The sequence below is a fragment of the Pezoporus occidentalis genome, unplaced genomic scaffold, assembly GCF_034315485.1.
Source record: "Pezoporus occidentalis ecotype Australia unplaced genomic scaffold, CSIRO_AGI_Poc_V1 ctg221, whole genome shotgun sequence".
NCBI classification, from domain to species: Eukaryota; Metazoa; Chordata; class Aves; order Psittaciformes; family Psittacidae; genus Pezoporus; species Pezoporus occidentalis.
Genome location: NW_026914084.1, coordinates 963,250 through 974,018, shown reverse-complemented (window position 1 = coordinate 974,018; position 10,769 = coordinate 963,250). Strand labels below are relative to the sequence as shown.

At 49.5% G+C, this 10,769-nt stretch overlaps 1 protein-coding gene and 2 non-coding genes across 3 annotated transcripts; all 3 read right to left on the bottom strand.

Moving 5' to 3' along the window:
- Nucleotides 1–519: 519 nt before the first annotated feature.
- RPL3 (ribosomal protein L3) lies at nt 520–6,513 on the bottom strand. The gene is made up of 9 exons (XM_062620547.1): nt 6,293–6,513; nt 5,645–5,813; nt 4,609–4,744; nt 3,522–3,708; nt 2,961–3,121; nt 2,587–2,688; nt 1,980–2,075; nt 1,373–1,492; nt 520–630 (listed from the first exon to the last, which is right to left on the bottom strand). Exons 1-9 carry the CDS (start codon nt 6,330–6,332, stop codon nt 586–588), a joined length of 1,056 nt encoding a protein of 351 aa, XP_062476531.1. The 5' UTR covers nt 6,333–6,513; the 3' UTR covers nt 520–585.
- On the bottom strand, nt 1,045–1,134 carry LOC134164623 (small nucleolar RNA U83B). Its single transcript, XR_009965194.1, has one exon. It is a non-coding gene; the product is annotated as a small nucleolar RNA U83B (small nucleolar RNA).
- Nucleotides 3,330–3,421, bottom strand: LOC134164622 (small nucleolar RNA U83B). Its single transcript, XR_009965193.1, has one exon. It is a non-coding gene; the product is annotated as a small nucleolar RNA U83B (small nucleolar RNA).
- Nucleotides 6,514–10,769: the final 4,256 nt, after the last annotated feature.

The following is a 10,769-nucleotide window of genomic DNA, read 5'->3' as shown; positions in this document are numbered from 1 at the left end:
TGGGAATACCCAGCTGCTGCAAGGCTGGATGTGTCAGGGAAAGGAATTCTGGAATACCCACCTTACGTGAGGCATGCTGCATTTGCAAACAGTGTGCAGGTTACATACCCTCCATCACAGAGAAAGAGGAGGGTTTCCACAGCAACAACCAGCGCCAGCCACCCACCTAAGATTTAGTGGTTTCAGTTGTGTGAAGGAATCTCCTTTGTTTCAAAACCTGTTCGATACAAAGGAGCTCTTTAGTCACCCAGCAGAGGATTAACATGAGGAATAAGGCCTCTGAAATGGCAAACACATATAGGGCTCCTGCTGCTTCACTATTTCAACCAAGCAATGAAGTCTTGCTCTGTGCCCCACAATCTCTGCTCTCCAAAACCAGTAATGGCAGCTTCTTCCTTGTTAGAGGAACCCTGCTGATTTGGGTGTTCAGGAATTTGAGCTTTACTTGCTCCTTTGCACCGGGTGCCTGCAGTGAGAGTATCAGACCTGATGCAGCTATGAATAAACCAAGAGACAAAGTTAACTTCTTTAAAATGTTTATTTTCTTGGCCTGAGAGCACACAGGCCACAAGACCCTTGCAGACATTAAGCTGTTTCCTCTTTAGCAATGCGATCTTTCTTGAGTGGTCCCTAAAAAAAAAGAGAATAAACTATGTAAACAGCAGCTTACACCAAAGAGCACATCACACCCCAATCACAACCCTGCCATTTCTTCTCCCCTTGCTGCAAAGCAAATTAAGGCAAAAAAAAAAACCTTCAATGTTGCAGGCCGTTGGAAATCGCAAGCCCCATCCCCACAGTTACAGGTTTCAGGGTAAAACTGAACACAGCAGAGCCACAGTGCACCATATCCACGACTCTACATGGAGCAGAGACTCTACACATGGCTGGTGCCACCTTGTGGGGAAGAGCGTGTGCAGCCCCCCAGGCACCTGAACCATGCCCTGACCCAGCAAGGGCCTCACACCCAGGACTCCAGACCGGCCTTCTCCAGCAAGCGACAATGAGACCACAACCCAGAGCCCACTGTGAGCACCATCCAGAGCTGCTCTCAGAAGAAATGCAGTGCAGACGGACTTCCCACTTGTGTCAGACAGTGTTCAGTGCTTATTCCACACCTCATCACTGGATGACTTGTACTCAAACAAGGCAACATCCCTCAGGAACCAAGTACTGCCTTAGGGGAAGCGAGACCCCAATCCAGCCTGTGGTCATAACCAAGTTGGAGGCTGAACCTTCTTCACTGAAGCTACACACTTCATTTCACAGGAATCCCAGACCTGTGGCAGCCCAAGGGTCAGGCTACCAACTGCTATTACCTGACAAGGCAATACACAGTACAAAGCTGCCCAGCTTCAGGAAATGTCCTTACCATGAAAGCCTTCTTCTCCTCAGCTGTCTGGAAGCGGCCATGGCCAAATTTGGAGGTTGTGTCAATGAACTTCAAGTCAATCTTCTCCAGGGCCCGGCGCTTGGTCTGCACAAGCAGGGACTGCGAGAGACACCACGTGAGTGAATACACAGCAGCACCCTTTCAGCCTGCCAGTATGCTGACTGCTTCTGATCACCTCCATGGCTAACACCCTCCCCTAAGTCACTCTGACCTCATGCTTTTGCTGCTATGATGTGCAAGGAGCACTTGCCAGTAAGCTAGCTGACATCTTTGGCTTTCAAGAGTGAAGACTGGTGAGGTCACACCAGCAGGTGAGCCCAAGTCCGCCCATCAGTGTCCTTATGGTCCACAAGAATTCTCAACCCTAAAGCATGCCTTTACCTGCAAACAGCCCTGCACTGAATGAACTCCAGAAAGGATCTCACACTACTGTGGAGGTCACTAATACGAGGTGTGTCTGGATGCATGAGGCTTTTCTTTTTAGCTGGCTATAGAGTCCCCTTGGCAGCAACAACTACCTGTACCAAAGGCAGCACAGCTACCTTAAGCTGCACCAGCCCATCTGACAGCAAGTCACACTACTCACCTTGCGCAGGGTTAGGACTCTCTTCTTGGTCCCAACAACACAGCCTTTCAGCATGATGAAGTCATTGGTCACCTCCCCATAGTGGACAAAGCCTCCCTGAACAAGGAGAGAGCAAGTTAGTGCTTTGTATGAAGCAGGAGCAATGATCACATCTGCCTACAGCTTGATGCTCTCACTTCACCTTCTGGGTCTCAACCACTCCCACATTCACTAAAATCCCATTTCCAGTATTACCTTTTGCTGGTCAAATTCTTTGATACAGGAATTTAGCTGTATCAAGGTTAAAAAGGCAAATGCCTTACAGCAGCAACAAGAGGCAGCTAACAAAACAAAAGCACAGGCTGCTCTCCCTGCTAAGTTAATCCTTATTTACAAGTACCACCTACAGTAGAGGTTTGTAACATCTCTCTCTACTACTGCCACATATCAAACAAAATTAGCAAGTTACACAAGTCCATACTGAGAATGACTAAGCAACACTGCCTCCCACAACTGCCAAGCTGTATCTCAAAAGCTCTTCATTCAATCATTTTGCAGCTTACACCAGGCCCATTTGCCTTATAAGATGGCAGCTCATAAGCAAACTCTCCAGAGTTCAGCAACTCACCAGAGGGTTAATGCTCTTGTCAGACAGGTCATAATCAGTTGAAGCATTGTTTTTGATCAGCTTTCCATCCTTGATTTGGTAACCCTGGCCAATCTTGTAGATCTAAAAATGACAACAATTTCTACTTACTAAAAGACAGGAGAAAGGACCTGTCATCAGCCAAAGCACAAATTGTTCTACACAGGGTTGGAGAAAAATGTCTACTGCACTTAGAAAACACGTGGCTGTGAGAGAATTTGATGGTTATTCAACATTACTGCCCTGAGATTACATTCAAACAGAGCTAAACATCCAAAGCAAAACTCTATTCACTGTCATGCAGCATGTGAGCCCAGCCAGCTCACGTTCCTTCCCAGCAGGTCAGAGAAACAAACCTTCTTATTGATTTCAGTCCGATGGTGATAGCCCTTCTGACCAGCCCGGGCCACCGAGAAAGCCACACGAGCAGGGTGCCATGCGCCAATGCAGGCCACTTTGCGCAGACCCCTGTGAGTCTTGCGGGGCAACTTTTTGGTGTGCCAGCGGCTGGTAACACCTGGAAGAAACCAAAGCAGCACTGTCACTAACTACTGTCAAACAGAGATTCATCAAATTGTTCAACTGGAGTTTAAGCCATCTTTCAAGCTGCTGCCCTAGGCCACAAAGCAAAGCCCAGACCCACATCCCAAGAATTCACTCAGTTTCCCTGTGAAGCACCCTGCCCCTCAACTGTCCACAGCCCGTCCCCCCAGCTGTCCCTTGGTTGTGTTCTCAGAAGGAAGGCAGCATGGAATGACTCCTCACGGATGTCAGGCGCCGTGCCCAGCGCTCATTCCATGGTCTCATCATTGAACCATGACAGCAGGATGGATTCACCCCCTCAGCTCTTCATCTACACACTTCTGAAAACTCAAAACTGTATCCAATCACAAACAGGAGAACTTCTATGTGTTTACCTTTATATCCCTTGCCCTTGGTGACTCCAATGACATCAATCATCTCATCCTGGCCAAAGACAGTTGACACAGGCACCTGCTGTTCCAGCTTCTCCCGGGCCCAATCCACTTTCTCAGCAACTGTGCCACCATTCACCTGGATCTCCATCAAGTGAGACTTCTTTTGTCTCAGGGGAAGCAAACGCATCTAGGAAACAAGAAGAACGAAATTTAGCTCCTGTTCCTCCAAGAAAGACCTTTAACAGCTCAGTATCCTCCTAGCCCTGGCTGAATCTGTTCAACTAAATATATCCTTTCCCAAGATGAACTTTAACATATTGAAGTAAAAGGCCCTACACCAGGTAGAAAGGCTCTAGGCTCTACTGTAGCTGAAATGGCAAGACACATTATCTGGAAATTATATGCCACCCACAGGAACACAGAACTCTATCCCACAGCCACCAACCAAACTCCATCCAGGAAGAACAGGAGATAATGAGGGGAACAGTTTTAGACTTAAAAAGGAGAGATTTAGATTGGGCACAAATAAGGAACGGTTTATGACTGATGGTGGTGAGACACTGGAACAGGCTGCTCGGAAAAGCTGTGGACAGACCCATCCCTGGCAGTGTTGAAAGCCAGGTTGGATAAGGCTTTGAGCAAGCTCATCCAGTGGAAGGTGTCCCAGCTCAGTGCAGGGGGGTGGCACTACATGATCTTTAAATGTTCCTTCCAACCTAAACCACTCTACAATTCTTTGTACATTCTGCCACACTGAAGGACACTTTGGGTAGGGTCACATTTAGTTCTATATTTAGCAGAGGGGGACTGATACAACTATTAACAGCAGCTGCAATGCTACCTTTGCTATTTGGCATGCAGGACAGGTAAGAAGCTCCTACCAGGGTTCAGTCTCTTTTGGACACTCTTCAAGCACCCTGCGAGCGCACACTTGGCACAGGGTGAAGAGTACTAGTATCTGAATTGTGCATAATAGTTAGCACCAGGCTGCAGGAGAGGGCAGCAATATCCCTGCAGAGATGGAGTAAGTTTTATGCTTGCTCCCTTGGCTGTTTCCAGTGTACATCTGAGTCCCACAGACACTTACCTGAGTGTGAGCCATGACTCTAATAACTTGGCAGTATTTCTTCATGCTATTGAAATCTTTCTCCAACTGCTTTTTGCCTTCCTCATCTTGCCATTTCTTGCAGTATTTGGTGAAGGCCTTCTTCTTGGACTTGTGCCTTCAGGAGCAGAGCAGAGACAAGGTTGGCTAAGCCCTTCATCGATCCCCAGGGAAGTGGGGATGAGCGGAAGGAGCTGCCACCTCGGCTGGTTTTGGCTCATTGCCAGCTTCTAAGGACTCTTTTCCACTGGCAAGCGGAGCCTGGAGCTCATCAGACAGTGGCAAAGTTGCCAGAGCTGAGCGGAGCTGCCATGAATTCCAAAGCACATAACATTCACAGTACAGAAGACAAAAGACTGTAGAGAGATGTCAAACAGTAACAGAAAAAAAAACAGATCTTTAAAGCAATTGTCAAGTTGATGCTATCTGCTGCAGAATACCATAATCTCCTCCCCCCTTGTAAGCCCAAGCTATGCCCAACAGTAAAGTCATTACTGTAACACCCCTGAGATCATTATTGCTCTACTCTGACGTCTTTTCAGCCTGCAAAGTTCATAAACAGGCTGTAAGCTCTAGACACGCTGAAGCCACACTTGGGCAAATGTGCATACTTTGAATCACAACAGCAGTGCCTGGAACAGTAATCAGAAGTAACACTTGTCTTCCCCTTTCCTGAGAAAACAGGGCTACAGTCAGGACTCGACACTCAACAACAAGCACCAGAGGCGATTTCCTTATGTCCGCCCGTCGAAGTATCATCATGTGTAGCCTGTGAAAGGAGATCTCAGGCAAGAACCAACACTGTCACCCCCATGCCAAGAAGGGTGCTAACACTGTGCTGCCACCCTCACAAAGCCATTTCTACAGCCTATCCCATTATTAGGCCAGTTCACCAAAGCCAAACACTAACTGCTGAAGAGCCTCTTCAAAACACTGTACTAACATTATCTTCAGCCCAGTAAAAGAAATAAACCATGTCATGAGATTAAGGTCATAAGCAAAAGCCCTGCTTCCTTACCAGTTCTTGTAGAAGCGACGCTTACACTCATCGCTGATGTGCTCAGCAAAGATGGTCTTGAAGCTACGGAGACCACGAGGAGTCTGCACATATCCCACAATGCCCACAATGACCATGGGAGGAGTCTCTACTATAGTGACTGCCTCAACCACCTCTTTCTTGTTCACCTCTGGATGAAGGCAGAAATTCGGCACAATTAACACCAGCATCAGCTATTGAAGCCCACCAAAGTCAAAATGGATGGCAGTAATAAAACCACTTTCAGGACTGCACAATCAGGAAAAGAATTCCAAAAGCAATTTACTTATGCCTGCTCATCAAGAAGTCATCCTAAGTAGCCCCTTACAGTACACTAAACTAAACCATCAGGTCACTGTGCAGCTTAGAAACAGGACCATTAACAAGACAGACACTGCTAGACATGAGGTGAGGCTGCTGCAACACCACTCATATTGAGGGGGAAGGGTTTGGGTGCTTTATTGAGGGGGAAGGGTTTGGGTGCTTTATACCTCACCCACTCAAGGAATTTAAAGAGAGTGAAGTCAAGCTAGGACTAAAATTCAGAGCTACCAACAGAGAGATCACCTTTCGCCATTCAGAAAGAAAAGAAAAACACCTCCTCTATTAAAGAGGAACGCCAATACATACTGGATCCAGGTCTGTCAACTTCACGGACAATGTGGGTCATGCCAGCTTTGTACCCCAAGAAGGCAGTGAGATGGACAGGCTTGCTGGGGTCATCTTTGGGAAAGCTCTTCACCTTGCCCCTGTGCCTGCTACTGCGCTTGCGGGGCAGGAAGCCCAGAGAGCCGTGCCTCGGAGCTGAGAACTTGCGGTGAGACTGGAGAGAAAACAAACATTTAGTGCTTGCTCTTCACTTACACCCAGTCAAGGGCCCAAGGCCAATTCTCTTCCTGCCTTGAAACATTAATATTGCATATATACATAAAGCATTTTGCATTCTAGGAATTTTTCTCAGTATCAGCTGTTTGGCTTCTGAATGACATTATAAGAATGCAGTCCTTATGCCTCAACTGTGTCCTTCCTGGATTTCCTCAGCAACCCCTCCCTTTCAAGCTTATTTTAAGACACCATCAAGTCCCACTCTAGTCAGTGAGCCACACAAGCTGCCATCTGACCGCAGCATGCCACCAGAATTTCAGTGCTCCTAAAAGCCTAGACAATGAGGAAGCACAGATAACTTCTCATAATATGTTTCGTTGAATCAAATATTAAAAAAGGCATTTCAGTCTGAAGTGGCAATAAAACACTAATTCAACTTCCACCTATGAATTAAGTCACTTGGAATAAATGCAGTAAAAATACAACGCTGTATTCCTAGCAGCCTCCCTTTGAAACCAGAGAGCCACGGCTGGGTTCCAGAGAACTCAGCCCAACAAAGAATCACGCATCCAATCTCATATCCGTATTTAAGACAAATGTTGTACACGCAGCGAACAACCAATAGCTAACAAATGTGTCACACTAAAGAACACTGGACACAAACTGCTTTAAGCAGATGGAGCTCACCAAGCCCCCAAAGGGATTTTTAGGATTATGAATCTTGTGGCAGGGCGGATGAGAACTGAATTTTGACACCACACGAAATGCCTTCGCATTGTGCGGCACAATCAAACACGAAACGTGAGCCTACAGAGGACAGGCGGTGAACTGCATTATCAGACTGACTCCTCCACGTGCTCACACCACCGCCGGCCACTGCCTCACTGCAGGCCCTTACGAAGCAGCCGCGCTCCCGGCCCCCAGACGCGCAGTGACCGGAGCGCCGGGCCGGGCACACGTTACTGCCGGGAGCTCCCTAAAGATGAGCAGCCCCCTTCTTAAAAACCACAGGGACAGCAAACCCCGCCACAAGGCTCCTGGCACACCGCCACCAGCGCCACCCACACCGCAGCGCCTCCGAGCAGGCCCGGCCTGCACCCCTAACGCGAAACGTCCCCCGCACCCGGCGCCTGCCGCGGCCGAGCCCCGAAATGAGCCCCGCAGCGTAACCCGAAAGGTCCGGGGGAGGCGGAGGCACGGCCGGGTACCCGCCAGTGGCGGGATGGCGGCGATGCCCCAAGGATGGCGCGGCCGGGCCCGGTCAGCCCCGCCGCCACCAGCACCCACCATGTCGTCCCCGCGCCGGGCCGGAAGGGACGGAAGCTTCCGCCCAAGAGGCTTTAATAGTCGCTCCGCCCCCGGGTGACGCAGGTGAGTGCCGCGCAGGGCCTCGCGAGAACGGCTACGGGGCGGTGCTACGGGTAGGGAGCGGGGTCAAAAAGGGTGCGGGCAGCGGATGCGCGGGAAAATCGTACGCGCTACGCGAACCCGTGACATCCCTCATGGTTCAGATGTATAGAATGTCAGTGTGTCCCACGGCAGTGCTTCTCATCAAATAGGATTGATGTGTTCTTTCCATGGAAATAAGGGGCTTGTTCCAAGCAGGGAGTATCTGTCACAATGGAGCATCCCGATGTGGTGGTGACATGGTTTTATTGAAAAGCTCCGGAGCCACAGGAAGGTGTAATGGCCCCTGAGGCCTGACAAATATTCATTGCAGTTTGCAAGAGATGTTATGGAATGTGAAGAAATGCAGTAACAAGAGAGAAAGAATAAGATAAAATAGGTTTCACTGCTGGCACTGGCAGCCATTACTGTCGCATGTATTTCAACACAGAGAAATAATTTCTGTGACACAGGGACGTGCTCTCAGGCCGATTGTGTGTTGTTCAGGGGCTGTACCCTGCTGCGTATCCCCCCAGTGCTTGGTACAGCACAGTGCCAAACTCAATCAGGGCCTCTGTGTGCTACTGCTGAGTTAATAATGAACAATAAAAACAACGGCGATGCTCAGGTTATGCTGCCAGAGAGAGGCTGCAATCCAGACTTTCTGTGGAAGCTGTCTGGGGCTGTTGTTATTATCCACACTGTCATTTCTCTTGCCCTGCTTCCCATTGTTCTGACACTTGGATGAGCATCACCAGTGCCCGCTGTGGCTTGGGATACATTGGCTGGCTGGAGCTCACCGGCACGGGAGCTGGCACCGGAGCGGCTATTCGGAGAAGGGGTGGAGCAGAGCTGAGGTGAAACCTGAGGAGGGAGGGCGAAGGGGGACAGCAGATAAATTATTCACTTCCCCTCCATTGACACCGGGAAATTGGATAGGACTCAGCTGAAGAAGCTTCCCTGGATTGAGAACTGTATGAGCAGGATAACTGATCGTAGAATCAGCTAGGTTGGGAAAGACCTGTAAGATCATCAAGCACAACTGTTACCCCAGGACTTCCAACTCCATGTCACTAAGGTATCTGTATCTACAGGGTTTTTGAACACTTCCAGGGATGGTGATTCCACCGCTGCCCAGGGCAGCCTGTTCCAATGCCTGAGCACCCTCTCTGTGAAGAAATTGTTACTAATATCCAGTCTAAACCTGCCCTTGAGCAGCTTGAGGCCGTTTCCTCTTGTCCTGTCACTCGTGACTTGGGAGAAGAGACTGACCCCACCTCTCTCCATCCTCCTTTCAGGCAGTTGTAGAGAACAATAAGGTCCCCCTGAGCCTTCTCTTCTCCAGACTAAACACCCGCAGTTCCTCCAGCCATTCCCCATCACACTTGTGCTTCAGACCCTTCACCAGCTTTGCTACCCTTCTCTGGCCCCGCTCCAGCACCTCAATGTCTCTCTTGTACTGAGGGGCCCAGAACTGAACACAGTGTTTGAGGTGTGGCCTCACCAGTGCCCAGCACAGGGGGATGATTTCTGGCCTGGCCCTGCTGCCACACTATTGCTGATACAAGCCAGGATGCTGTGGGCCTTGTTGGCTGCCTGGGCACAAGCTGGCTCATGTTCAGCCAGATATGATGCATAGCTCTGGCTGAAACGCCCCTTGAAGTGGCTTTTGGTGCTCAGCCAGGAATTCCACAGCTCGTAGCTGAGGAGGGGGAAGGAGGACTGCCATGAGGGACCTGGAGCAGAGCCACCTCTGAAGTGTGTGTGTTTTTATCCACCCTGCGCTCCTGCAGCCAAAGGCTAGTCCCTTTGGATTAATGGTTCCTGGCTGCTCACTCAAAATGCTGGGGTGTCACACTGACCCCAGGTCAGTCTGAGAGCCTCAGCTCAGGTACTATGGGCTGAACCCAGGCTTCCAGTAACTGGCACAGCATCAGGCATCATATGGCTGGTAAGAGCCCAGCCAGCGCAGCTGCTGGACACGTCCTGCTGCCTGCAGCCTCTGGCTGTGGTAAGGATGCAGGACATGAGCAAAGTGAGGAAGCCGATGAAGCCAAGGAGTGGCTGAGGTGATGACAGATATAACCACGAAGTTACCTGTGCGAAATAGCCAAACTGCTGAATAGTAATATCCACCACATCCAGAGGCTAAGTAGATATTTGTGTGTTTTTATAAGGAACATGGGCCTTAATCCACCTCTGCCTGTGGTATGAGAGGGGATGCAAACCCAAGGCCATAAAGATGGTGGTACCCAGAGCTGAGTGGCTGGACCTTACAGAGTTTGCCCTCAGGATCTCCTGGGGCTGACAGAAAAGATGTGTTTGACAAACACAACACTGTGGGGAGGTTGGTGCCGCCAAGGATGTCTCCTGCCCTGCCTCCTCCCTCCCTGCCCAGGGACCACTGCACCATGCAGAAGCCATCCCAATTCCCATGGCAGGGATGCTGACCTGTAACACGTGATGTAAGTGCTGTACATTATGGTTGTATTGAGTTACTGCAAACATTAATTAAACAGTTTGAGCAAACACCTACCTATTGAGCCAAATCCCGCCACCAGCTGTGGCAGTGTAACAGCTAAGGCATTCAGTGCAGGGAGGATGGTTACACAGCTAGCATGAAGTAATTAAGAAGAGCATATGCAAGTGTTAAACATGCTTAATCAACTCCCAGAGACCTTCCACCTCCCGTGCCCTGCTCTGGTCCTTGCAGGTTAAGTTAAACCCAGGGCTGGAGGCTTTGCTGGAGGGACTCTCTGTCCAAACCTGCATGAAAAAGCCCATACAAGATCAAGAGGTGTTTTTTTAGGAGGACATTTAATTGCCTGCCCTAACCTGGACGACAGTGGGAAGGGAACAGATAAGAACTGGAGGGCTGAGGGTCCAGCTGTGCTGG